Source organism: Verruconis gallopava (genome assembly GCF_000836295.1).
Source record: "Verruconis gallopava strain CBS 43764 unplaced genomic scaffold supercont1.74, whole genome shotgun sequence".
Lineage (NCBI taxonomy): Eukaryota > Fungi > Ascomycota > Dothideomycetes > Venturiales > Sympoventuriaceae > Verruconis > Verruconis gallopava.
In genome coordinates, this window is record NW_015622210.1 from 7,697 (window position 1) to 33,479 (window position 25,783).

The window sequence follows — 25,783 nt, forward strand, 5'->3', positions numbered from 1 at the left end:
TGCTCGCGCTGCTGTTTCTCCTGCTCCAGCTGCTTCTGTGTCTGCTCGCGCTGCTGTTTCTCTTGCTCCAGCTGACTCTGCGCTTCGCGTAAAAGCCGCCGTAAATCCTGCTCGTTCATGTCCATCATAATATTTGAGTCTAATGGTATGAGTGCAGAACCGAGCGCTGAACTTGCATGTTGTTGTGTTGTTTGCTTTAGCCGCATGACGTTAACTTAGGCGGCATGGATTTGATTTGTCATTTACCCTGACCCTGTCAGTAGAGGTGGATCCGAAGAAGGCTAGCGAATTGCCTATTCAGGGTCCGTGACCACCTGATAGCAGAGGTGCCCAGGGGGGGGGAGGGGGGTGAGAGAACACCTGGCAAGATAGCTTGATATGAATCAATCCAATCAGACATCGATGACACATTGAGCACACTGACAGACCCTGTCAGTAGAGGTGGATCCCAAGGAGGCTAGCGTATTACCCATTCAGGACCCGTGCCTACCTGACAGCAGAGGTTGTCGATGTCTGTGCGGAAGATCATGGGAGCGATGAATGGTGCATAAGTGAGATCGTAAACCTGCTTAGTTCACTATATATAGCAGAATAGTTAGTAGTAGAGCCACTTTCTACAAATGCATACCAGGCATTTGAAGGTAGAGGCAGATGGTAAGAGGGTGGGCGAAAGAGGAGACTGGCCACGTTTGTTTACTCCAGGGTTTGCATGCGCGGTGAAGAGGGACGTGCGGAGCCACGCGCTGGTCTTCTGATTGGCCATGGCTCATCACGTGTCGGTCACTTGATGAAGCCCGCCTAACCGGGCATAGCTGCAGATAACTAGCAGCCAAAACCGAGTAGGAACAAATCAAATCAAATCATAATTGCGGTCTTCTAAGACTACCCGCAGCCGCTGGACCACGAGCTGGCAGCAGGAGACGAAGGGCAGAGCTACATACCGGCACACACCACTAACAGATAAGAAGGTGCTACAGCTATATAAAGGCCTAACTAAGGCCGAGAGCGCCTTATTCGTGCAGATGAGAACCGAGAAGATCGGGCTCAGAGACTTCCTCTTCTTCCAACGTGTTCCAGGTTTCGAGGACCCAGGATGCCCCTGCGGCGGAGGCCGCCAAACAGTCGCGCATACGCTCCTGCGGTGCCGACTGCTCCAGGACGAACAACAGCTCGGATTCGGGAGCCTGCCGGGCAGAGAGGACCTGCAAAAGGTACTCTCAATACACAAGCTAGCCACAAAAGCGATCACACTTATAGAACAGGCGAGGGCCCTAGGGCAAAGGGCGCCGAGCGAATAGGTGATGCGAAGTATTAGGTGGAGACTAAAGGTATTAAGGATAGCGAAACATAGGGCATACCCCTCTGAGCCTATATATAGCAGAATAGCTAGTAGTAGAGCTACTATCAACAAACGCGCACCGGGCATTTGAAGATAGAGGCAGATGGTAAAAGGATGGGTGGAAGAGGAGACTGGCCATGTTTGTTTACTCCGAAGTTTGCAAAGAGGGACGTGTGGAGCCACTTGCTGGTCTTATAATTGGCCATAAGTTAGCAAGCACATCACGGGTCGGTCACTTAATGAAGCCCGCCTAACCGGGCGTAGCTGCAGATAATTAGCAGCCAAAACCGAGTAGGATCAAATCAATCAAACAATCAATCAAACCCGGTCGCCCCATATAACTCAACTTATATCGCCCGGCCTGCACGTCGCGCCGGCCTCCTTCCCTGGTGCGCTCCGTCATTTAAACACAAGATGCCCAAGCTCTTGTCTTCACGAAGGACGAGTCCGCAGAGAACGATCGAGCGCTCGACCTGATCTCCCCGGCTCGTCGACCTTGATCGGACGCATCACCTTCCCGTCCGGGAACGTGGTGAGCGCCGCCGCGGACATTGCGATCTTCCCGGCACGGCAGACACCTGAAGATGCTCATCTGTGCGTGTCTGGCCCGCAGAACCGCGTCGCGGCCGTGATGGCCCGGTGCGCTCGGGGTTGTGCGTCGAAGAGGGCAGGACGGTAACGGGGCGCTGGCAGGGGACCACACTGGAATGAGAATTGTGGGAAGGTCGACAAGTTGCTCAGGATCTGTTCTCTTACGCGCAGGATATATTCTCTCCCAGCGCCAAATGGACGCTTTGTCAGAGTTTGTCGTGCAGTCGCCTCCTTTCATGTCGGTATTCTAGTCGACATTATTTCTTACCCTTAGGCCTTCTTTCATCATGAGGCCATCTACAGTCGCTACCGTATCTGTACTGTCCACATTATCCATTGCATCTCCTATGGTCAGACGGGACACGAGCGCACAGTATTTCGAGCCATGCGCTGTCGTGTCCCATCTTGTTGCGGTGCAGAACAGCACTGTGCGTGCCCTCCAATCACCACTATTACCCGAACCGCGAGGCTAAACGCGAGAGTAGAGAGCGACGATTCCAGCCCAAGCGGCGTGGGACTGTCTCCAAAGCGTGCCACTGAACAAGACGGCTGCTTTGGACCTGCTACGTTCTATCAAGCCGTTTGTTCGATGGCAGTCAACGCTGGCCAACCTGGCGCACCCACCCGCAGAGTACAGCGCTATCCAGCCAGCTTTCGATCCGATCAAGGCGATGGAAGATATAGAGCGAAATCTGAAGAACGGTGAGTTTAACCAATACGACACAATCAGTTGCCCAACACGGATCTGGATGCGCTGGAGGGAATCGCTGCGTCGCGTTTGGCATTCGTTGCACAGCTATGGCCGGTCACGATCCAGAAAACATGGACTTTTGTAGTCTTGGTCGGCGAGCTGATGCTCCATACAGATGCCTGGTCAAAGGAGTACGACTTTGGAATAGCTCTGTACGAGGCTTTTCATGGCGCACATGATGGGCACTTCTACTTCACGCCGGACATCGTAGGCGGGGTCTTCAACTGGGCGCGTCCTATCCCACTCGTCTCAGTCTCCTCCGACGGCGAGGCGATCCCGGCGCCTTTTGCCTACTCCGACATCTTGGCTGCATCTCAGGGCAATGCGTCCTTCACGCCCTCTGCCATTGTCAAGATCAACGGTCAAGACGCGACGGACTTCTTACTGAATCTTTCGCAGCAGGGGTCGCTGCAAGACAGAGATGCGTTGTACAATCTACTCTTCTACAACCTAGCCCAAATCTCGCTGGGCAGCCAGGGCAGTGCCACGGGTATGTTCTCTGGCGGTGGACGTGGAAGGCTAAACTATCCGGGACCAACTACGGAGCTTGAGTTTGCAAACGGAACGAAAGCAAGCTTTACCAACACTGCACGTGTGTTGGTCGATTTCACGGGGATCCAGACAGGCACAGATCTGTAAGTGTGTCCTCACATTTCGGGCTTGCGTTCTGAAAATTGGATGGGCCGGCTATGCTGGCTGTTTTCTGTGTGGTTTCTGTTGCTGACGTGACTACGAAGGTACCAAAGGTACTTTGCATGGGGCGATCTTACTGTGCATCTAGATCAAATTAGCCCAAACTCAACAGCCCCTTATGGACCACCCAGCATGTCTCCGCAACCAACAAGTCCTGTATCAAGCAGCACACCAACGAGCACGCCAGCGCCAGGATATCCAACACCCGTGATCCGACAGACCAACAACCTCATCGGCGGATACTTCCTTGAGGGTGAGGGAGTGGATGATGTGGCCGTCCTCTCGGTACCATCCTTTGTAAGCTTGGATACTGCTGAGCAGGACTTTCAGCAGGTCGGCGAGATATTCTTGAAGGATGCTAAAGCAGCAGGTAAGAAGAAACTGATCATCGACGTGTCCGCCAATGGGGGTGGAACTATCTTACAAGGCTACGACCTATTCAAGCAGCTATTCCCATCCGTTGAGCCTTACGCTGCAGCCGACCGAATCCGGGCAACCGAGTCTGTGAAGTTAATCGGCGAAGTGTAGGTCATGTGTAGAATTTTTGGCTTCGCAGATTTTTAACTTTGCGGCAGATACTCTGAGTTTGCAGGCAGATATCCTCGCGACCTCAACCAATCCGTCGCCGTCGTTGGGATCGAAGCTGATGTGATGAACTATCGTTCCGACCTTGTCGCCGACACAGGCAAGCACTTTGACTCATGGACACAAAAGTTTGGCCCTGAAGCGCACCAGGGTGACTACTTCAGTTCGCGCTTTCGGTGGGACCTTAGCGATCCACTAATCCAGTGGAACTCAGGTGGGATCAACATTCATGGATATGGTCCTCTCGCCTCCGCAACCAACAACCCCCAGCCCTTTGAGGCGGACAACATCGTTATTCTGTATGACGGGTACTGCGCATCAACGTGTACCATATTTTCGGAGCTGATGCGCCAACTGGGCCATGTCAAGACGGTCGCCATTGGCGGACGACCTAACACGAACCCTATTCAGGCCGTCGGTGGCACGAAAGGCACGAATGACCTGCCCTGGGACTATATCCAGAGTGAAGTCGAGTCTGCCTTTAACTACTCGACGCCTGCACAGCACGACCGCCTGCTCAAGTCGGAGCTCATGGAGTACAACAGCTACCTGCCCTTCTACAGAGCGGTTGGCGGCGCGACGGCGATCAACTTCCGTGACGGCATTCGCAAGGGAGACGAGGAGAATATGCCGCTGCAGTTCAGATACGAAGAGGCAGACTGCCGCATCTTCTACGAGCCCGCTCACGTAGTGGATGCAGCGGCCATGTGGAAAAAGGTTGCTGACGTGCGGTGGAACGGTGGCAAGTGCGTAGCGGGAGGGTTTGGAGATGAGATCGACGGTGGCAAGGTTACCAAGCGAGCTCCAGAAATGAGCGTAGCCGTGGAAATGGCCGGTTTGGGCCTACCTCCCGAGCAAGTGCAGGCTCTGAGAAAGTCGTTTGATCTGGATACGGATCCCGTGCTGGGACGGAGAGCTGACGGCTTCATGTATCCGTAATCCATTCGTCAAGTCGCTTGGCCAAGGCCGGGTGATATCGGCTGTCCATTATCCATGGCTACGTCAAATCCTAGCAGCAGGAATTTCTCATGTCGCGTACTGTTGCGCTGTGTGCCATTTTATCATCATAAGGGCTGTTTTTGATGACGACCTGTCACGCTCGGCGACCCGGCTAGTGAGAAGCTGACGACAGCAGCCACGATGCAACACTGTAGATGACCCCGGTGAAATATCTCTTACAGTTGCTTAATTCTCAAGATGTAGCTGCAGACGGAGAGAGTTCCTTGGACGAACCAAGAATCAGTGATAAGATAGGAGATAAAAACAAAATTCGTGTGGGGGTATTGTACGTCTGCTTCAAGCTTGCACATGCAAAATCTCGCGATAACTTGATTGCCTGAAGATTACTACCAGTTATTGGCTTGTACCACTCCCAACTACCTCGCCTATCTGGTCATCTTAGATCCTAATCAAGCACTACATTAGCCTTATCAAGACATGACATCTACTGACGGACACCGTCAAAGCTAAGAAGCACAGCGTTACCGGGATACTGACCCAGATAGCTCATATGCTCTGACAGGCACAGTCATATTGAACTCGGCAAAAATACTCCCCGCTCAACTCCAGTATGTTGCTTAGGCTTGCACCGCCATACCTTGCGGTCTGCTTAGTCGCTTGATTTTCGAGGTGCTGAACATGGTGTTGGTTGAGATAGAGGGACGTCTCGTTGGTCGCGTGAGTAAACTCAGCGCTGCTTACCTCGATGCTCGTCAATCCCCATTTGTTTGTCTATCCGCCATGTTTGGCCGTCTCGGGGCATTACGAGCGTTGGGGAAAGGCCGAGGACAAGGCTGTCGACGCTTTTACCATAACATCCTCTCAAGTTGCCGTCCAGGGACAGATTTCCAGCCACGTTTGTGAACAATTTGATATCGAGAAATCTCTCTCGATCGTCGGCGGATGACCGTGTCATTCCTGTTAGCCGTCTGAACCGTCTGTCCGCCGCCTTCGATTGGCCGTGCTGCTCATAACTTCCTCATTCGTCCTGCTACCTCAGCCGTATGTCCGCAAGCAGCGTCCAGCCGTTCATAGACTCGAATCGGTCGGAAGCTTTGGGACCAGAAGGAGAATCGCGCTCTGACGGCTTAGGCTTGCTCACGTTTACACAGCCATGGTCAGGCTTACTTTGCCATTGCTTACGGTACTCGCCTGTGTTTGCTCGCGTTCGTAAACAGTAGGACGCTTTGTGTGAGGTCCCTTTGCAACCTCATGTTATGTGCTACTCTCTGCGCCTGGAGCTGGCGACTGGGCGAGCTTGGCGAGGTGAGAGCAGCCATCAGACGAGGGGCAGGGCACGAGCTGGGCGGGAGTGGCCGCCCAAGGAATAGGGGCCCCCCGCCTATTGTTTAGCGCCTTGCCGTCACCACCGCGGCCACGGCCAGACCGTTGCGACGCCAAAGTCGGGCTGTGGAACGCCTCCTCCCCATACGCAAGCTAACCGCATGTGTCGCGTGTAACGAACAAGTCTCAAACGCCTTTTTTCAACTGTCACCGTTTGTTCGTCAGCTTATGCTTGTCCATGCAAGCCACCGTCCACCCTCCAAGTCGGAGCGTGAGCAATTGCCTGCGAGACGTACGCCTTTCTTAAAGCACACGAATTCCTCCTTCAAAGATCTGACGCAGGCTGAGAATCATCCTCCCCGCCTGACTTCAGCCCTTCAGCCCGGTAGGCTTCCCTTTCCTCTTTGTTCGATCCTCGTCTTTCTCAAACGCGTCTTTTGAGGCTAGGGAACTGACATAAGCGTGAGATCTGCACCGTCTGTTCCCCGCTCTAGATTGACCACAGCTTATTCTGCTGTTTCTCGTGCTCCTCCACGCATTCTTTATCGATAAGGCTGCCCGCTCCTCCCCCAGTGGCTGCCGACAGCTGCGACACGAGGCACAGCACGAGTGCTAGTCCTGAAATCAGCCGGGAAGCCAAACCCGCTTGAAGGAAGAAGGAAAAGCAACGAGGCCGACGAGCGAAGGGAGAAAGTTTGTGTGTCAGCGTGAGTGGGGAACAGAAAGAGGCGACCACACGTTTCGACCCTTCCCGTAGTCAGACCTGCACCAGTCTCTCGGAAGGAGAAAACAAAATCCATAAGAGAGGAAGTCAGCAAGAAGGACATTCCGACCATGGCCATCGACGAGCAGCTGCGCGCCCAGCTCGACGCCATCTTCGACCGCGTGTACGTGCCACAGCCCGGCGCCGGCTTCACCTTTCCGGAGACGGTCACGAAGCTGTACGAGTTGGGCGTGACGAGATACCGCGTCGACTTTGTCACCAGCACCACGACGGCGTACATTGGCGGCCAGGCGCACTCGTACCATTTCCCAAGCTACGCGCCCGTCATCGAGATTGCGTCTCCGGCCACGCCCGTCAAGCCCGTGCCTCTCTCCGCGATCCTAGGCGGCGAGCCGACCAGCGACAGCTCGTCGCCGCAGTCTCCCCCGCGCAGCCCGACCACAACCACCACGGGCTCACTCGTGTCGCCGCTTTCCCAGACCCTGGCCATGGAGCTGGAACAGCCCAACGGGCAACAGCCCGGTGACCAGCCAAGGTTCGACGCGAAGCCTCACCCGCCGTTGACCATCAACACGCTCGTGCCGGGCATGATCCCCTGGAGCCTGGAGAAGCTCCGCATGGCCATCAAGAAGGCGCGCGAGGATGCCAAAAACCTGAAGCCCGACCTGCCCACGTACACGCGCCAGATCATCGAGGCCGGCGTCGTCGACTACACCGTCTTCATCGAAGGCCGCAAGGTCATGTACACCGGCCGCATGGGCGAGGCGTATTCGGCCTGGTTCATGGGCGCCGGGCCGGACGCGCCCATCAACAAAGGCTACAGCCCTATACACAAGACGCCTCTGATACGGCGGAACACGCTGCTGGGATAGACAGCCTGTAATCGCCTTCTCTCTCCTTTAAGTTTCTCCACGCTGTATTCATACTTCTTCCCTCTTTCCTTGGTCCGGCGGGGTGATGAACTGCATGTAACGCGAATGACGATGTATAGATAGACCTATTCTATTGCCCTTTCCTTATTTTGATTTGTGTACGTTTCGCGCGTGATTTTGCGCGTTCTTCGTTGTACAACCTTGACTACTCTTTGGTGACGTGTTTGTTTGACCTTTTTTGACTGGGTATCTTTGAACGTCTACATGCAAGAGAAAAAAAAAATTTATTTTACAACAAGGGATTTTACGCTCGCCTTGCCACAGGCATGTTCTTCCGTTCCCGCGCGGCAAGCTTCTTCCTCCGCCGCTGGATCACCTTGTCCCTTTGTCTGCTCTTCATACTTTCAAAGCGCTCCTTCAGCGCCTGCTTCTTGATTTCGCTTCTCTTCAGGTAGAACGGCGTCTTGCCTTGCGCCACAGCTTCTCTCTCTTTCTTCTTGTGCTCCCGCTTCACCTTCTCCTCTCGCTCCCGCGCCTCGTTTGCCGCCATCTTCGACTCCAACGACACGATCTTGCGCTGTAGCGTCTCCCGCTGCTCGGCGGTGAGTTTCGTCTTGTGATCCTTCAGCGCGCTCTTGAGCGTGCGTAGTTCGTCGGCTTGATACTCCTTGAGAAAAGAGTAGCGCGCTTTGATGGCGTTGCGGTCCAGGTGTCCGGACGTCGGGTCGAAGCGAGGGTCGCGTGACTTGACGGTGGCGACGTCGACGACGGTGCGGTACCGACTGACGGCACGGTTCGCTGGCAGAACTGTGGGCGCGTGTTTCGAGGAGCGCTTGGGCTTTTCGCCCCCGGCGCCACTGGACGCATCCGACTCGCTGCTTCCATCGGTCTCAGACCCGGATTCATCGCGTTCGCTGTCGTCTTCCCCAAAGAAAGCGTCGTGCCGCTTCTTAGACGACGCCCGCTTCTTCGCCTTCTCTTCCTTCTTCGCCTCGGTCCGACCTTCGCTCTTCTCCCTGAGCTCCCGGAGCCTCTCTCTCAGAGCGGCAAGCTTGCTTTCTTGCTCTGAACTCGTCTCCGTCTCGCGCTTCCTCTTGCGGCTCCCAAGCGCGCTCTGTGCTTTTGCTAGTGTCCCAAATGATATCCGACTCAATTGGCGCCGGGCGTCTTCTTCCTCGTCTGGCCCAATTGAGGTAGCCTCGCTTTCCGAGCTCGAAGAGCCATCTTCGTCGTACTCTTGGCTGGCACGTCCAGTCGAGTCGCTGTCGTTTGGGTCGGCACCGTCGCCTTCACTTGCAGTCTGCGGCTCCCCCTCGGAAAGTTCAAGTCGAGATGCACGATTTTCGTCTTTGCTTCGTGACTTCTCAGCCTTAGGCAAAAGGGACATCGTGTCCGTGACGTGATGCGTTCTGGTTTGGCTTGAAATTTAAATTTTCTGGGGTTTAACGTGAGTTAGCGATATTATTTTCGGAACTGCACGTGCGAACGCGCTAGGCTTTATCGAATTTAGATGATGACGTTGCGGTGCCTCAAACTGTCCTCTAGAAATAGCTGCTGGTTCTCCGCGTAAACATCAGAATCGCGAGATCTGCAGGCGTTGGGGTGCTTTGTTTGTAGTCATGAGCTGGCGGTCTAAAGAAAGTTGAGGTCGTGTTCAAATAGCGAATATAGTCACACCCTTGCGCTCAAGCCGTAATTCTACGTACACGCAGCTAATCATCGAAACACGTAAGGTATGGTCCGTTACGTCGCGTTAGCCCTTCACCAATGGGCTTTGATTTGTGCTTGTCGAACTTAAATCTGAATTTTCCGTTTACCAAGATTCCATCGCTCTCGATGGGAACGTGAAGTCGTTACGCATTAGTGCTCAAGAAACCTAAGGGAACGGTTTGCACGAAGAGATGATCGTTAAAATGTACAGCCGCTTAACAATTGCGAACTGGCGAATTGGCCATGAATGTTTTTAGATAGCCCATGAGACAGATAACTCAGTTGTGTTCCTTCAGAACTTATTGATTTATTGTCTTCGAGGCCAATGCGGTGAGTTCCTACACCGGACCCAGTCGAGGAACGAGAACTTCAAACGAAATAGCGAAGTTTTAGATACAGGTTTGGGGCGTACGGTTCATAGAGTGTTGTCTCTGCTTGGACCTGGTCATGATTCGGCGCGTGATCTTTCTCTTGACTTCCGACGCCGAGTTTGATTTCACAAACCAGGAGTTCATTCAAAACATGTGCGACGCACGCATGCGAATCTACATTTATTGTATGCTCGGCTTGGCTGATCATTTCAAACATGGTTCGGGATCGTTGGGAGGTGCCACAGTGTGCCTTCGACGGCAGCAGCCAGGGCGAAGTCCGCAACGTCTAGCCGTGAATTCTCAAAATTATCTTCATCTGCAGTCAGCCCAGGCAGCGAGTGCAGCTCAACGTTTGCTCCACGTTCTACTAGCGGATGGTGGCTCTGCATTTCCTCTGCTCCCACGTCCGATTCGGCATACAGCTGAACGACTTTAAGCGTATAGGGCCTGTCGATCTTCAAAAAGCAGTCGATATGCGAAGCATGCACCTGTTGCAGCTTCGGCAAGGTTCGTAGAACGATCAGATGCTGGAGATCAGGGAGCGCACGTTGGAGGATGGAGAGAAATAGTTTACACCAGTCAGGCCATGTAGGCCACGGGATCGCCAGTTTTTTAAGGCCGCGAAATCTGCTCCACCAAAATAGCGGATTGTCAATCGTCCACCCTTCGGCAAGATGCCAGATGTCCCTCATATACACCAGTTCCTCCAGTCTTTCCAAACGCGCGAGCCCGTCTCGTAGGTAGCGATACACGCCAAGATGATCGTGAGACACAGAGAGACTGCCAAACGGCAGGTCAAAAGTCAGACGTTTGAGATACGGCGAGACAAGACACAATAGCTCGAAGATCCAAATGGCAGCGGGCAAGTCGTCCAGCTTCGAGGAGAGCGGGGCGAGGTACATGCTTGTGATGTACGACAGATACTTGCAACTTGATGCGGCGCCTCCATCTTCGTCGCCGTTGCGCTTGTCTGGAGGACTGACTGTTCGAACGAGCAACATCAGCGTGCGCTGAGAGTCAATGTACATGCAATGGCTGTACAGATAGCGAGTGGCAACTGCGTTGGTAGCCTTGGACACGAGCAGCCACTGCTGGAGCTGCCGTCGTCGCCAATCGCTTGGGTGCAGTGCCACGGGCACAGTCGGTCCGAAGTCCACCAAGGCATCGATAACTCGAAGGACGATCTCGAATGGCAGGTGAACCATGGCTGCGACAGACGACCTGGGCCACGGCGTGTGGGACGCGGGCGTGTGGAGGATCCCAATTGAGCCGCGCGTGGCGTAACGCGAAGTGCGTGTGAAGCGATCGTATGACGTCTGGCAATGCTCAACTACGTAAAGGCATGCAAGATGGAGATTAAGGTCAGAATCGCATGTCGTCGTCGCAAGCGCTTCTGGGAGATCGGGCGAGAAACGCCGATCGGAGTGCCACAGGGGGGTACAAGTAGGCAGTATACGTACCCCTGCAGGGCTGGAGTTCTAAACTCCAAGTCGTCAGCAATCATCGACGCCGCATCCGATCAATCCACTCAACTCCGCTGTCTCAAGCACAGGCCACTCTCTCTGCATATTCAGATCGTGTGGCGGTAAGAGAATCGTCTGACCGTCTTTTCGTCACCTTCTGTGGCAGGATGGAAAAGCACCCGTCAATGGTACAGCAAGATGAACGTCGGCGTGCGCGATCAGGTCGTCATGAACGGCCAGGGCCCTCGCGTCTCCATGCTTGGAATACGCTTCAGCAATAACGGCACGAGTGCCTGTTTGCCGATCTGGGTATGTTCTCCTTGGAATGACTGCATTAATGGACTGCCGTGCTGATGTTGAGGGCAGGATTCAGAGGCTGCCAAATTCTCTGACTGTGCCTTGCCCTTCATCTCGGCGATCCCCTTCGCCCTTGCGGGTATCGTGGGTTTGGTTTCTGTCTTGAACCAGGCTCTGGCGGGCTGGAGGCCAGAGTGGACGAAGCCTTTCATCATCGAGTACGCCGACCGCGTGGATGAAAGTCCACGAAAATCGTACCGGAGGCCGCTCCTCTGGATCTTGATTCTGCTCACTCTGACACTCGTTGGACTGCTGGCTTCCACTCTTGAACTCATCTTTGACTCGCACCAAGTTGCATCCATCTTCTTGTTGGCATCCTGGGCAGTCACGTTGCTCATAATCGCTATTACACAGCCGCAAACCTCGCCATCGTTTCTGTCATCGATCTACCTTGCCATCTTCTCTGTCGAGCTATTAAATGTGCTCAACGTGGGGTGCTCGTTTGGAGGACATGTTGCTCATTACATTGCATTTGCGTCGGCGTCCGCATCCATCGTCATAATATTAATCATGCATCTTCGCGACCCTAGCTTGCCTTTGGATGGCATCAGCTCTGTTGGAGACATTCCAAGCAGCGATACTCGCAGTCCAGAGGACAACCTTCGCCTTTGGCAGTTTCTTTCTATTTCTTGGATGTTCCCACTCATCCGAGTAGGGAGGAAGCGAACCTTGAACGAAGAGGACGTCTGGTTTTTGGCTTATGAATTCCAGCATCGACGACTTTTCGAAAAATTTTCATCTTTGTCTGGTACGGTTGTAACGCGGCTCCTTAAAGCCAATGGTTTGGACATTTGCATCCTGACCATCTCTGCATCCGTGGAAACTGTGTGCAGTATGTATTGTCGACCGTTTTTTTTCGAGCATGCTAACGATGGCCCAGCCTACCTGGCGCCGGTAGTGTTGCAACAGCTTTTGGCAGCAATGGAAAATCCTCATGCGCCAAAACGTGCAGTCCTAACCTATGCGCTTATCATCCTAGCCTTAAGACTCATTGCTGCGCAATCAGAAGTATTCAACACCTGGTTTGGGCGCCGCTGCTATGAGAGAAGTCGAGGCGAGATGATCTTGATGGTATATGAAAAAGCTCTCTCTCGTAAGAATGTCATCGGCATCGACCCGGAATTGAATGAAAGAGAAGATCAAGCCGGAAATAATCTGTCTGACACGAACGGCTCTTTGAAGAGGAAAACTACAGCAGCCTCAAAAGTCCTCGCATGGCTTGATCCAAGGTGGTTCATTTCGAGACGTGGTCACAAACACTTCAAGGTTACCACTGAACCCAAAGCTCCGGCCAGTATGGGGAAAATTCTGAATCTTTGTCGCGGAGATGTTTACGAGGTGGCCCAGCGTTTCTGGGAGATTGAAAACATGGTTGAAACAGGGCTTGGGTTGGTCCTGGCAATTGCGCTTGTGTGGAAATTGCTAGGGCCTTCTTGCTTCATCGGTATACTTGTCGTGATTGTCGGCCAGATACTTAACGCAATATTTACCAAAATTCAGCTGCAGATTATCAAAAGATCACGAGGCGCAACAGATGGCAGGTTACAAGTCACATCACAGTATATCGAGAGCATACGACACCTACGATGGTACTCGTGGCATGAGAAATGGCTCAATCAGATTCACCAAGCAAGAGAACACGAGCTTTGGCTGCGAGTTCAGACAATGATGTGGTCTTCGATTATGAATTTCACCAACATGCTCACGAATGGACTATTTCCAGTCGCCGCATTGTATGGTTACACTGTGCTCGCAAAGCATACCCTGAGCATCGACATTATTTTTCCAGCTTTGACACTGTTCAGCATGCTAGCGTCAAATCTGAGGGACATCCCTCAGATCATCACTCAGCTAGCGAACGCCTATATCTCAATGTCAAGAATTGAGGATTTTATGAAGGAGCCCAACCGCGAAGATAACGAAGCTCGAGATTCTCCACCTGACGCCCCAATGCAGCTTATTGACTGCAGCTTTGCCTGGCCGGATCAAATTGAGCCAGTTCTTCGCCACCTCAACCTTCGTTTTGACCAGGGATTTCATGTCATCCACGGCAAGGTCGGCGCGGGCAAGTCTGCGCTTCTACAGGCGTTGATGGGCGAGCTCGACAAATTATCGGGGACGACACATTTGCCTGATGAGATGATAGGTTATTGCAGCCAAACGCCGTGGCTTCAAAGTATGACGATTCGTGAAAATATCCTCTTCTCTGCCCCCTTTGACGAATGGCGATATCGAAACGTTCTCGATGCATGCGAACTGCTCCCTGACTTCGCAAGCTTTGAATACGGCGACCTATCACCTATAGGCGAAAATGGAATTGGTCTGTCTGGTGGTCAAAGGGCCCGCGTTGCATTGGCTCGTGCCGTCTACAGTCAGGCAAGAATCCTTCTCCTCGATGATCCAATCTCAGCGCTTGATTTCAACACGGCAGAGAACATAGTTTCGAAATGCTTTGATGGACCTCTCATGAAAGATCGGATCGTTATCTTGGTCACGCACCGAGTAGATCTTGTCCGTCACCTTGCCATTCAGCTCGTGGAGATCGTGGATGGTGCTGCTCTGGCCTCTAGCAATGAAGCCAGTATTAGCGATGTCGATACTTACCAAGTATTGAATGGCGCAAAGTTGAACGATCACTCCCCCGAATTCACAAAGGCAATGGACGATCAGGCTATACCAAGAAAATTTGAAGATGACGAGCAGCGCGCAGAATTTGGTGTCAAGGCACGAGTTTATTGGCAATACATCAAGTCAGGAAAGATCAAGTGGTGGATTATGACTACGATCTCTCTAGCCGTCTGGCGAGTTTCGGTTGTTGGTCAGACATGGTTCTTAAAGAGCTGGGGTGAGGCTTATCATCAAGAGTCGCATAGTTTCCTTCTGCAAACGGATGCTGTTGAACGTGGAATTTTGCAATCATACGCTATACATAGTATGAATGCGATGGAATCGAGTCTGGATCCATTTCACGCATTGCCTTCTCCGGAAGACAATGTTAAACCCTGGCTGTTGATGTACCTGGGCGTTGCAAGCTGGATCTCACTAACTGCGTGGCTAGCGCAAATCTTCCTAGTTGTTGTGATGTACACCTCGGCAAAGTCTCTATTCTCAAGAGCAATTACTAGAGTTAGCCAGGCTACTTTCCGCTTCTACGATGTTACACCTGTTGGCCGACTTATGAACCGCCTCACTTCGGACATAGGCACTATAGACGGTGGCATCGCTCAACAATTCCATGTCATCACATTTCAAGCCATCACCTGGATGACATCGCTCGCGGTCATTGCTTCGGTCACACCAACATTTTTGGCATTCTCCATTGGTTATGTAGCCTTCACTATTTGGATCTTTAGCATGTTTCTGCCGACATCACAGAGCCTGCGACGACTCGAGATGACCTCACTTAGTCCCTTGTTTGCAAACTTCGGTGAACTTCTGCATGGCCTCACAACTGTTCGCGCATTCCATGCCCAGCACCGCTTTCTTAACCGCATCATCACCGTAGTTGATAAATTTCAAGGCATGGACCACTTCTACTGGACTTTACAGAATTGGCTCGCGTTCAGACTTCAAAACATGTCGGCGATCTCGACTTTCATTCTCACCGTGTTAGCTTTGTATACCAATGTATCACCTGGCCTTACCGCTTTTGTTCTCACTGCAGCTGGTAACTTTGTTCGTTCAACACATACCTTGTGTCGACGATTCGGCTCTTTGCAGATGGATTTTGTGTCTGTGGAGCGAGTGGATGAGCTTTTGAGACTGGAAAAGGAGCCATCTGGGGAAATCGAACCTCCTGCTTCATGGCCTTCATATGGTGCAGATATTGTCTTGGAGCACGTCACTGTCCGGTATGCTCCACATCTTGAGCCTGCCTTGAATGACATCTCAATTCGCATCCCCGGCGGCTCAACTACGGCAGTTTTGGGCCGCACGGGAAGCGGAAAATCTACACTGGCAGTGACTCTCCTCAACGTCGTCCGGCCCGAGACGGGCTCGATCACCATCGACAAGCTAGACATTAGCACTGTTACTAACAAAGCTTTGCGCGAGCGCGTCACATTTGTCGCTCAAGATCCCGTCTTATTTCCCGGGAACATCAGGCACAACTTGGATCCCCTCGAGTATCACTCGGATGAAGAATGCAACGAGGTACTTCAGCGAGTATGTGGTCGGCATGGATGGACGTTAGAGACAAACATTGAAGCTGGTGGTCGAAATTTAAGTCAAGGACAACGTCAACTGATTGGATTGACCCGAGCAATCCTGAGGCGAAGTTCAATCGTCATCTTAGACGAAGCAACCGCCTCGATTGATTATGAGAGCTCAATGGAGATTCAGCAGATTCTGAGAGAGGAGCTTAAGGAGGCAACAGTCATCACGATTGCGCACAGATTGGAAGCTGTGAGAGATGCAGATTACGCCATTCTATTAGACAAGGGTCGAGTTTCAAGACAAGGGCCTGCAAAGGATATGCTCATTGATGACGAAGATGGCAGCGAGACTACAGTCGAACAATGTTAGCTGGCTTTGCGAGACTTTGCATGGACAAAACGTTTCTCCTTTTCGAAGTTTTCCTTGTCATTTTTTTCTCTGCCCAACCATCATCCATTACTTGCCTACGCACTTCGACCTTTGATATGTGTACTAACACGATAACATCTCGTGCTGTCGGTGCTGTTTTCCACAGTTCTTGTCGTGGGTTGAGTTGCGATTTAGTCTGCATTGTAAGGCAAAACTCAAACCTGATGTACTCGAAGCTTTTTCTTGAAGCCAAGCTTCTCGACATTTTACGAGATTCGAGACAACCTGATCGTACGAGCTATTGCATACACAGTGGACAATACGTGGAGAAGCTGGAGCTTCACCATGGCTGCAAAAGTCGCCGCCTGTGTTTGGCGTGATTAGTGGTACACTACCTCCTGAGCACCTTCATTTCACAATTGTTTTTTCGAAAAAGAGTGGCAAATTCAGAAGGGCTACTCAGTACTACGGATTTCATCGGCATGCGCCTTTACATCGTTTCGTCTTTCAGAAGCTCAAGGATCTTACAAGGGACAGAGAGGACCACGACGACGTTAGATTAGATCGGAAGTGTCGTTGATCGATAGATCTGAGTGTGCGAGCTTGCAACAAGATGATTAAGAAATTCTGAGCATGCAAGTTACCATGTTGAGTTGAATCCGTCGGTGAAAGCAAGGTGCCAAATAATGTTGAACTTTGCTAACTAATTAAAAGAGGAATTCAATATTAGCCACGGTGCAAACGTAGTTGTCACAACTAGGGGAACAAACCGCATAAACACTCGTGAGATTGAGAAACTTTTTCTTTTAGAGAGAAACACGTGCGTTCTGTTGTTTTACACAAATTGTAGCTGGTTCTGAACCGACTCTAATCCCAGATCGACTCTGACGGTGGATTATTGATCAGCAGGCTATGCCCGCGCTGATTCGACGCAACAGGCGCTCAAGTGCGTCGCTGAATTACTATCGAGCTACACCCATACAATGAGAAATTGAAGCTGGAACTTTGGCTGACATCAGACGCAGGTTGCACTGCAGAGTCAGGTCAAGTCGAGGCAAGCCTCAGCTAAGCTTGTTAGGCGGCCTGGCCATGTTTTGTGAAGTGTTCGTTCCCCGTCCCCCCCCCCCCCACCTCTCGCCCCAACCTTCTTTTCAACGTGACGGAGGAGAGGAGCAAGAGTCCCGCCCTGGTCAGGATTAATATACAAAAGCGTTGCGTTTCGCGTCGCGAAGCCAGTGTCTCCGAGCTCATCGGTGTTGCGGCCTCGATTTTGTGTCGCCGGTCAACTCTGCAGCGGTCCAGATGAATTGTGCCTGAAGGCTCGGAAAGCTTCAAAAAGACCAGTTGCCCTTCTGCACAAAGGCGCGTGTCCGCGCCGATATTCGAGATGAGTTATGGTCGGGTGCTGACTCAATCGCAGCTGAAGCCAAATAACTTGATTGTCCGTCTAGGCTCACTGTCGAACGTCAGCCCGTCCCGACTCTCCATCGCTTAGCCAGGTCTAGGATGGGGTCCTTTCTGTCCTTCGTAAAGCGAGTATATCGCGTGTTCTACCCCCTAACCGTGCCGAAGAGCCAGGACGCTCTCCGATTCGGCATCCTTGGAGCGGCCAACATAGGGTGCGCGCTGTGTGCGCCTCACGAGTTGAATTGCGGTTTCTGACACGTAGCCTGTAGCCCTCAAGGACTCATACTGCCGGCAAAGTCCCATCCGGAGGTGATCGTGGCTGCGGTTGCCGCGCGCGACGTCAAGAAAGCCGAGGAGTACGCGAAGAAGCACGGGATTCCTATCGTGCACAAAACGTACGACGGTGAGGACGAGTCCGTGTCGTCACAATCCGTTGAAGACTGACAGATTCGTCGTCTCGACAGACTTGATCAACGATCCGAGCATCGACTGCATCTACAATCCTCAGCCCATCGGTTTGCACTACGAGTGGACTCTTAAGGCCTTGAAAGCCGGAAAGCATGTCTTGCTGGAGAAGCCGTCGGTGTCGAACGGCGAAGAGGCCAGATCTTTGTTCCGACATCCGGTGCTCTCAAAGCAAGATGCTCCCGTCTTGCTGGAGGCATTCCACTACCCCTTCCATCCTGCATGGCAGACATTCCTGACACTCTTCGACCCCGCGGATGTCGAAGAAGTCGTCGTCACAAACGTTTTATTTGCCGGAGTCTTCCCGCTGGACGACATCCGGTTCATCTACTCGCTCTCGGGCGGGACACTGATGGACTATGGCACGTATGCCGTTAGCTGCGTCCGCGCAGTTTTCGCCGCGGAGCCCACGCTCGTTCGAGCTGCTACTTATCGACCGATGCCCAATGGATACGACCAGAAGTGCGACGAAGCCTTCTATGCAGAGTACGAGTTCCCGAACGGCGGCGTCGCGAAGATCACGACGGACCTGCAGGCCAGGGGAGGCTGGTGGTTTCCCTCGCTGACGGCAAACTGGCCTAGGCCAGTGGACCCGGTCCCGACGCTGCGTCTGACGCTGAGGGCCAAGGACGACGGTCTCGAGGGCGACTTCCAGAAGCGGTCGCAAAAGACGATCTTCTTTTACGGCTACATGGGACCCCACTTGTATCACCGGATCGACATCACCACCACCACCGAGCTCAGGAACCCGCAGGACGGGAAGGTCGTGAAGACGAACGCAAGCACCGAGCGTAAGAAGGTGTACAAATGGCCGCCCGGTTCGGATAGACGGACAGGCGAGGAGTTTTGGTCGACGTATCGATATCAGCTCGAGGAGTTTGTCAACCGGGTCAAGAAGAGGCCGGGTTCTGGCGTGTGGATCGAGCCGGAGAACTCAATGCGACAGATGGAGATGATCGATGCTACGTATCTTAAAGCGGGCCTACCAACAAGACCCACGAGTAAGGCACTCGAGCGTTGACTGGTGCCAGAAATAAGCGCACAAATCTGCGAGTCGATTACTGCTTTGGAGGAGCAGATTTGTGAAAGGTGCGTTCTCTTCGTTGATCTATGGTGTCTCTGCTCGGCGATCAAGGCTTTCTACTGTTCGAAAATTACGAATCTCATGATCAAGTTCTTTCAAAGGACTTCCGTTGAATGAAGATGAGGAGAAGAAAGAAAAATGAGGGGGGAGAAAAAGTAAGAAAATCGTGTGGTAAAATGGGATGTAAGTTTTAAGCGTACTTTTGCTTCCGTGTGCGAGTAGTATACAAACACGCGCAGTGGTCTGTCAACGAGATTTAAATTGTTTGGCGATACAATACAGAAGGCGGATGAAGAGGCTCCTCGCAGGACAATGTCTACCCCCAAGCTATTCAATGGAAAATTGACTTACGCATATGTCGTTTGCTTTACTGCTTAACGGTGACCTTCTCGCCAATCGCTTTCTCGGCCTATTCCTTACCCCAATTTAGTATGGGGCTAGGGTTCGCCCTTTGTATCCCCCCCACAGTCATCTCATCTTTTATAACCACTTGATATGGGTTGTTTTGGACCATTAAAAAGGCACATGGTGATCAGATCCAACGGATGGTGAAAGGCCACATCCACCATATTTCAAACTTGACTTCCTACCAGCTTTTAAATAAGCTCTATTTTCATGTATTGCGATCATGAAACACCCACGCAGGCTTCACAGGTGCAGTCCTTATGTCGTTCAACCCAGAAGCAGTATTATTAAATCTAGGCATACGATTGCGTACATCAACACCACCGTAGCTGCGGAGAGAGGACGCACCGTCAAAGTCCGTAGATCAGGAGAAGTGAGGCATGGAGTGGGGAATGTGAAGCCGGAGGCCAGCACGGGCGAGGTGGGCATTTAGCGCTCCACGGCCAAGGACGGGACGAGGAGTCAAATTCAATGAACAGGCAAACGCTGGCACGCGGAGAGAGAAAAGGTGCTTGGGCCCGAGCATGCAGGCACGCTGGCGAGCATGAGCAACTTGGCGCTCGTGCTGCAACATCAGGGCAAGGATGAGGAGGCGGAATCGATGAATACGCAGACGCAAAGTAGCAGAGAGAGGGGTGGTAGGGACAGACCATCCAAACATACTGGTGAGCATGTACCGCTTCGCTTAACTTCTTGCAACCCAGCGCCGTTATACCAAAGCCAGTACTCTCTATAGAAGAAGCTTATACTGGATATTGTGCGGTACTGGGGGTTGGGTCATCCATTATGTATGCATGTCACGAGCACTATCCGCAGACGCTTGAACCTCAAATGAAAGTTGAAAACAAAAATAAAAAAAAAAAAAGGAAAAGGGAGGAAAAACAAGCACAGTGTCTGGTCAAACCGGATGTAAAACTTTTTTTTACCGTCCTTTCGCTTCCACATGCAAGCGGTATATGCGACGCGCACGACAGTCTATCAACGATACAAGAAAAGTCTTGCAAATAGCAGAATGTCAAAAATTTTCAAAGAAAGTTGGCGATACAACACAGGCGATGAATGAAGAGCTTCCTCGCAGGACAGAGTCTATACCCGATTTATTCGATGCCCAGACGGTGGACCCAAGCAATAAAAATAGAAAAATCGACTGCCCCAAACGCCGTTCGCTCTAATGCTTAGCAGTGACCTTCTCGCCGGTCGCCTTCTCGACCCATTCCTTAGCCCTGTGTGGTGTCAAGGTCAGCACTTCGTGTTACTTGCAAAACATCGCGGTAATAGCAGGATGCGGGAAGCGGGGAGGACGAAACATACACGTCACCAAGAGCAACCATGCAAATCGTCTGCCAAACGCCCAAGCCAATGCGGGGAGTGACGCCCCGGTAGAGGCCCTTCAAGCCGTTGGTCTTGTAGATGTACTGGAACGTGTTCGCCACCGTCATCTTCTTCGGTCGGTTGGGGTCCTCCTTCTTGCTCTGCATCTCGACGCGAATCACTTCGATGGGCTGGTTCCAGGCGGACAAACCACCGCCGAGCGCAGATGCCAAGATCTTCTCGGGCACAGCCAGCTTCTCACCATGCTCCTTGCCCGTCACCTTGCGAATGCCCGTCTCCGCCACGCGCGACAGACCGAAGCGTGAGCCCCAGTTGGTCACCTGGCGCACGGCGACGGCGTTGACGCCCTTGTTGATGCCGCGGATGCCCTCGGCGCGGTAGATGTTCATGAACGTCTCCATCGTGCCGGGGATGCGCTCGCCCGTCGCGGCCGCCTTGTGCTTGGTGATCTCGACCGTCTTCATGCACGTGCAGAAGCCCATGGTGGCGTACGCCTGCGCGAGACCGCCGACCATGCCGCCGGTGATGCCGCCGACAAAGGGCGTGGCTCCGAAGGACCGGGCGTAGTACTCGGCTTCGGAGGCGACGAAGAGGAGGACGGCGCCTTTGGTGGACGCTTCGATCCAGGCCTGTCAAGTGCACGCGTCAGCTGGGCATGTCTTTCGATTCGTAAGGCGTTACAAGAGGTGAAAGAGAGAGGGTGAGGCACGTGGAGGAACGGCGGTACGTACCCATGGGATGAGGCCCTGGTAGACTGCAAGAGGGAGGAGCAGAAAGTTAGCACACGCCGTCTAGGAATCCGCAGGAGAGGCGGAAGCAAGCTTACAGCCAAAGACGCCGCCACGGCCCCAGACCCTGCTAATCGCGCCAGCGAAGCCATCACTGCGGTGAGCAGCCATCGTGGTCTTGACAACCTCCAGAGGCTAGATAAAGACATTGTCAGCGAACGTGACTTTGGCTCGTCACACGGGCGATTCCTCGTCGTACCTGACCCAGTGTTGTAACCCTGCGAGGCACGAGACTGTCAGCTCAACGCATCCGGCGCGGAGTCGAAGCGCCGCTCGCGGCGCGGGAGGATACGTACTCGAACATGTTCAATCCGGCACCAACTAGAGGCCTGGAGTCAGCAGGGCGCTTGCAAGCCGGCGCGCGGGACAATGGCACGTACGCAGTAGGTTGCTGAACTTGACGGGCTTCTTCTCTAGCTTGGGAGCTTCGCCCATCTTCGTCGCTGGGATGGTGGACATCTGGCACAGATTGCTGGGATAAGGGGCCGGACCGAGGCAAGGTTGGGTAGGCGCAGCGAAGCTGGAGAGCTGTGGAAAAGCTGTTGGAAGGAGGAGCGGAGTGGAAAAGGGTTGGTTTTGTGTACGGGAGAGGTCGTCGACGAGCGGCAGGACGAGCAGCAACGAGGACGATTCTTTTGGGGACTGAGCCCCAAGGCGCCGGGTCCCAGATAGGCTTAGGGCGCCGGCCGTCTATTCTCGGTCGTTGTCGGGTCCCCTCTGGCAGCGCTCGTTGGCGCGCAGGGAGCCTTATCGGTGAGGCTGATGCCGGTGGACACGACGACGACAAGAAGCGGGCTTTGGGCGTGCGCGGTGGCGGGCGAAGGCTCGCACGAGGCTTGCGGTGGTGAGCGACGAGAGACGCCGACTGAGACGACGCGCTGCGAGAGAGACGTATCCGCCGCCTGCTGCCACGCACAGCGGGCTTCTTTCTTCTTTCCGTTTTTGTTTTCTTTGTTTCCTTCTGTTAGACCTGCAGATCCCGTCGTCTCTCGCAGATTCAGACGCAGGCTGCGGCAGGTCCTCGTCGCGTCCCGGCGTTGCGGGTGCCGAGTTTTGGTTGAACGCTCCCTCGGCTCGTCCCATCGCCCCAACAAGCGGCCGTGGCTTTCCCACCAAACGCCCGCTCTCCGCTTCCGTCTGCGCGCGCCCAGCCCGCGAAGGCCGCTCAAGGCGGCCGTGATTTCAGACCGCCTCGTTCTCTGCGCTCCGTCGTCGCTGCGAGCCGACAGGTCGCCTGAGACCCAGCTCAACTCTCATCTGAGAAGGTCCGTGTCTCGGCTGATATCACGTGATTCGAATGACGTTGAGTAAGTGATTTAACCAACGTAGACGGTTTTTTTTTTTTTTTTTTTTTTTTTTTTTAAAAAAAAAAAAACACCATAACAGCGAGAACGCGAATTCTTGGAATCTAGTAGTTCTAACTGTGCATACACACTCCTCTACCTAGCAGTTAGACGAATTGACAGGCCTGACGCGGCGCCCAACGCGTGAAATACAGGTATGTCGATTCCCTGGCCCAGGGGGGAGTTCTGGTCAAACAGACTGCCAGAGCATGCTACCCAACTAGCGAAGCACCTTCAAGCGGCAGTGCAGTTCGTACATAGCACGCCCAGCCGCACTGTTGAGCTGGACCCTATAAAATTAATAATATTCACGGCCCTCAACTTCGTGACAAAGGTATAGCAAGCCCCGGATCTTGTCCATGTCCATAATGCAGTCTATGCTATCCAAGCACAGCTCCAAATAGGAGCAGAAGACTTAGTGAAAGAGCTAGCGGTGATAAAAGAGGGAATACGCGGCCGTACCACAGAAGCCCAAAAGACAGCAATCATCAGCGAGGAGGCAAAAGCAGCGGCGCTCGAAGCAACGGCGATTAGCAGGACAACAGTGGACATAGCGAAGGACATTAAAAACAAAGCAATGCGACCCCAAGAGGGGACACCTATGAGCTACGCTGCGGCGGCGGCCAGAGGTGCTCACAGCGTACAGATACATGAGCAAAGGATGCCTCCTACCGCGCCGAACCAGCGGGAGATCATAGTAAACATTAGGGATAGCCACACGATCGAACGCTTACGAGCGATGAACCCGCGGACTCTTAAAACATACGTCAACCAAGCAATTACCCAAAGCGAGAACGAACATATCACCGGCATCACCATAATGTCAGCTAAGCAATTGAAGAGCAGGGACCTCAGTATCTGAAAAACAACAGGTAAGGAGATGCAGCTCCTGCGGCAATTCACAGATGACTGGGTAGCACGAGTTGGTAGCGGGTCCTTGGTCAGGAACCCGACCTACGGCGTCTTAGTATATGGCATACGGGTTAGTACAGTCGATATGGACAAGCAGGAAGACATAAGAAATGCCATCCTGCAAGACAATAAACCGTTTATCCTAGACGCAGAGATTAAATATATTGGGTGGCTCACCTGGGGGGCACCAAGTAAAGCAATGTCGTCAATCATTATAGAATTTATAAGGCCCAAGGACTCCAACAAGATTATCAATGAGGGCCTAGTATGGCAAGGAGAGATGTGCCAGAGCGAGCGCTATAAACATCAGTGCCGCCTAAAGCAGTATTTCAAGTGTCAGGTATATGGCCATATAGGAACCCAATGCAAAGCAGCAAAGACATATGGCTACTGCGCGCTAGAACACGATTCTAGGGACTGCCCATCCAAAGGAGACCGGGATGCCCCTAGGAAATGTGCAGCATGCTATGGCACACATGAGGCGTAGAACCGTTTGTACCCAACCAGGAAAACGAGCTGGCCAAGGTAAGGGCGGCCTATGCTAGTAGGCCGCGATACCACGCGGTCGCGCCAGTGATAGGAAGCGACACACTAGCTGCTGTCGCGTCCCCCTACTGCGGAGGACAAGGTCAACATGGGACATGAAAACAACCCATGCTTCCGCCAGAGGCCAGAAGAGGGCGGCGCCGGAGGGAAAAGAAAACAAGGGGTCGAATCAGCGACCGCAGAGGCTACCAAAGCCTAGCAGGAAAGCGCTGGAAATGATTGACACAAACATCACAACACGCCGCAGCACCGAAAATATGGACCTTGACAGTGACAGTGACTGATGACAGAATATAATTAACTAAAGATACTGCAGTATAACGTCCGCAAATTAATGAATCAGGTTATGGCGACGCTACTCTGCGACCCAAGTATAGTGACCTATGATATAATAGCTATTTAAGAACCCTGGCGCAATCCATTCAAAGATATGACACACCACCCAGTAAAGAATATCTTCCACCTTTGCTATCCGACGGATAGCATGAAGGAACACCCGGCGCGGGTATGCTTCTTCATTAATAAGCGTCTAGACCACGCCCGATGGCAAATCGAGTAATATATATAAGACCTATGCATATTGCCGATGCTCACGGGTGAAGGGGAGGCAGAAAACGAGCTGATACTGCATAATGTGTATAACCCAGGCCAAGGCGAAGACCAGGCGGCCACCCTCCCAGTCCTACGAACCCAGCTAGGGAAACATACTATGAAAGAGCAGATAGCGCTCAGTGACTTTAACCTACACCACCAATTATGGGGGGGCCCAGAAGTCATAAGGGAAGAGCCAGAGTCAGAGGAACTTATTAAGATTATGGACGACCTTAACATGATAAATGTGCTGAAACCAGGCACAATCACATTTAATAACGGCCTTAGTCAGACAACCATTGATCTCTGTTGGATGACACTGGGTCTGGTTGACCGGATAGTCCACTGCGGGGTAGATAAGGACATTAACCATGACTTTGACCACCTACCGATCGGCATCACGCTAGAAACAAGGATCCGAACGATAGAACCCAAACCCAAACGCCCATGGAAACACCTAGACGAAGAAAAGTTCTGTGAGGCACTAAAGGAGGTCCTCACACCATAATGCAGGCCAGACACGAAGAAAGCGCTTGACGAGTATGTCCAGCACATCGTCTCCGCAATCCATACAGACAGAAAAGGTCCTACCTTTGAGGAGGTCCAGCCCTAAGATGAAGGAAGGGTGGGACGACGCATGCCGAGAA

The 25,783-nt window shown here is 52.7% G+C and overlaps 8 protein-coding genes across 15 annotated transcripts; 5 read left to right on the top strand and 3 right to left on the bottom strand.

The window, feature by feature from the left end:
* Positions 1–899: 899 nt before the first annotated feature.
* On the top strand, positions 900–5,226 carry PV09_09501. 3 transcript variants are annotated; one of them, XM_016363566.1, is made up of 5 exons: positions 900–2,358; positions 2,416–2,632; positions 2,797–3,316; positions 3,419–3,898; positions 3,950–5,226. In XM_016363566.1, the coding sequence occupies exons 1-5, from the start codon at positions 2,218–2,220 to the stop codon at positions 4,896–4,898; spliced, it is 2,307 nt and encodes a 768-aa protein (XP_016208582.1). In that variant the 5' UTR covers positions 900–2,217; the 3' UTR covers positions 4,899–5,226. The 3 variants fall into 3 exon arrangements, with proteins under 3 accessions (XP_016208582.1, XP_016208583.1, XP_016208584.1); XM_016363567.1 differs by having other exon boundaries at positions 900–2,632; XM_016363568.1 differs by having other exon boundaries at positions 2,416–3,316.
* Positions 5,227–6,419: 1,193 nt separating this feature from the next.
* PV09_09502 (uncharacterized protein) lies at positions 6,420–8,134 on the top strand. Its single transcript, XM_016363569.1, has 2 exons — positions 6,420–6,627; positions 6,710–8,134. The coding sequence occupies exon 2, from the start codon at positions 7,077–7,079 to the stop codon at positions 7,836–7,838; it is 762 nt and encodes a 253-aa protein (XP_016208585.1). The 5' UTR covers positions 6,420–6,627; positions 6,710–7,076; the 3' UTR covers positions 7,839–8,134.
* Positions 7,995–9,277, bottom strand: PV09_09503 (uncharacterized protein). The gene has a single exon (XM_016363570.1). The coding sequence runs from the start codon at positions 9,223–9,225 to the stop codon at positions 8,143–8,145; it is 1,083 nt and encodes a 360-aa protein (XP_016208586.1). The 5' UTR covers positions 9,226–9,277; the 3' UTR covers positions 7,995–8,142.
* An 851-nt stretch (positions 9,278–10,128) lies between these two features.
* On the bottom strand, positions 10,129–11,124 carry PV09_09504 (uncharacterized protein; the record flags this gene model as incomplete). Its single annotated transcript, XM_016363571.1, has 1 exon — positions 10,129–11,124. One exon carries the CDS (start codon positions 11,122–11,124, stop codon positions 10,129–10,131), a length of 996 nt encoding a protein of 331 aa, XP_016208587.1.
* A 317-nt stretch (positions 11,125–11,441) lies between these two features.
* PV09_09505 (uncharacterized protein) lies at positions 11,442–16,677 on the top strand. Its single transcript, XM_016363572.1, has 3 exons — positions 11,442–11,691; positions 11,749–12,571; positions 12,620–16,677. Exons 1-3 carry the CDS (start codon positions 11,581–11,583, stop codon positions 16,261–16,263), a joined length of 4,578 nt encoding a protein of 1,525 aa, XP_016208588.1. The 5' UTR covers positions 11,442–11,580; the 3' UTR covers positions 16,264–16,677.
* A 525-nt stretch (positions 16,678–17,202) lies between these two features.
* On the top strand, positions 17,203–19,571 carry PV09_09506. 6 transcript variants are annotated; one of them, XM_016363574.1, is made up of 4 exons: positions 17,203–17,366; positions 17,684–17,882; positions 17,940–18,073; positions 18,135–19,571. In XM_016363574.1, exons 2-4 carry the CDS (start codon positions 17,770–17,772, stop codon positions 19,154–19,156), a joined length of 1,269 nt encoding a protein of 422 aa, XP_016208590.1. In that variant the 5' UTR covers positions 17,203–17,366; positions 17,684–17,769; the 3' UTR covers positions 19,157–19,571. The 6 variants fall into 6 exon arrangements, with proteins under 6 accessions (XP_016208590.1, XP_016208594.1, XP_016208589.1 ...); XM_016363573.1 differs by lacking the exon at positions 17,203–17,366 and adding an exon at positions 17,408–17,625; XM_016363578.1 differs by having other exon boundaries at positions 17,684–18,073.
* Positions 19,572–20,512: 941 nt separating this feature from the next.
* On the bottom strand, positions 20,513–22,781 carry PV09_09507 (uncharacterized protein). The gene is made up of 7 exons (XM_016363579.1): positions 22,125–22,781; positions 22,041–22,065; positions 21,944–21,962; positions 21,783–21,879; positions 21,688–21,710; positions 20,936–21,585; positions 20,513–20,847 (listed from the first exon to the last, which is right to left on the bottom strand). Exons 1-7 carry the CDS (start codon positions 22,201–22,203, stop codon positions 20,793–20,795), a joined length of 948 nt encoding a protein of 315 aa, XP_016208595.1. The 5' UTR covers positions 22,204–22,781; the 3' UTR covers positions 20,513–20,792.
* A 463-nt stretch (positions 22,782–23,244) lies between these two features.
* Positions 23,245–25,644, top strand: PV09_09508 (uncharacterized protein; the record flags this gene model as incomplete). The annotated part of the gene is made up of 5 exons (XM_016363580.1): positions 23,245–23,421; positions 23,482–23,941; positions 24,005–24,339; positions 25,079–25,100; positions 25,148–25,644. The coding sequence occupies 5 exons, from the start codon at positions 23,245–23,247 to the stop codon at positions 25,642–25,644; spliced, it is 1,491 nt and encodes a 496-aa protein (XP_016208596.1).
* Positions 25,645–25,783: the final 139 nt, after the last annotated feature.

Bases quoted from the DNA above. Each gene is read 5' to 3' on its own strand.
- PV09_09506 (XM_016363574.1), top strand. From the start codon at position 17,770: ATGGGGTCCTTTCTGTCCTTCGTAAAGCGAGTATATCGCGTGTTCTAC. The intron at 17,883-17,939 runs GTGCGCGCTGTG...CGTAGCCTGTAG, and splicing joins CTTGGAGCGGCCAACATAGG to CCCTCAAGGACTCATACTGC. The intron at 18,074-18,134 runs GTGAGGACGAGT...TCGTCTCGACAG, and splicing joins CGTGCACAAAACGTACGACG to ACTTGATCAACGATCCGAGC.
- PV09_09503 (XM_016363570.1), bottom strand. From the start codon at position 9,225: ATGTCCCTTTTGCCTAAGGCTGAGAAGTCACGAAGCAAAGACGAAAAT.
- PV09_09501 (XM_016363566.1), top strand. From the start codon at position 2,218: ATGAGGCCATCTACAGTCGCTACCGTATCTGTACTGTCCACATTATCC. The intron at 3,317-3,418 runs GTAAGTGTGTCC...GTGACTACGAAG, and splicing joins ATCCAGACAGGCACAGATCT to GTACCAAAGGTACTTTGCAT. The intron at 3,899-3,949 runs GTAGGTCATGTG...ACTTTGCGGCAG, and splicing joins GTGAAGTTAATCGGCGAAGT to ATACTCTGAGTTTGCAGGCA.
- PV09_09502 (XM_016363569.1), top strand. From the start codon at position 7,077: ATGGCCATCGACGAGCAGCTGCGCGCCCAGCTCGACGCCATCTTCGAC.
- PV09_09507 (XM_016363579.1), bottom strand. From the start codon at position 22,203: ATGTCCACCATCCCAGCGACGAAGATGGGCGAAGCTCCCAAGCTAGAG. The intron at 22,066-22,124 runs GTACGTGCCATT...CCAGGCCTCTAG, and splicing joins CAAGTTCAGCAACCTACTGC to TTGGTGCCGGATTGAACATG. The intron at 20,848-20,935 runs GTATGTTTCGTC...GACACCACACAG, and splicing joins ATGGTTGCTCTTGGTGACGT to GGCTAAGGAATGGGTCGAGA.
- PV09_09505 (XM_016363572.1), top strand. From the start codon at position 11,581: ATGAACGTCGGCGTGCGCGATCAGGTCGTCATGAACGGCCAGGGCCCT. The intron at 11,692-11,748 runs GTATGTTCTCCT...TGTTGAGGGCAG, and splicing joins GTGCCTGTTTGCCGATCTGG to GATTCAGAGGCTGCCAAATT. The intron at 12,572-12,619 runs GTATGTATTGTC...ACGATGGCCCAG, and splicing joins ATCCGTGGAAACTGTGTGCA to CCTACCTGGCGCCGGTAGTG.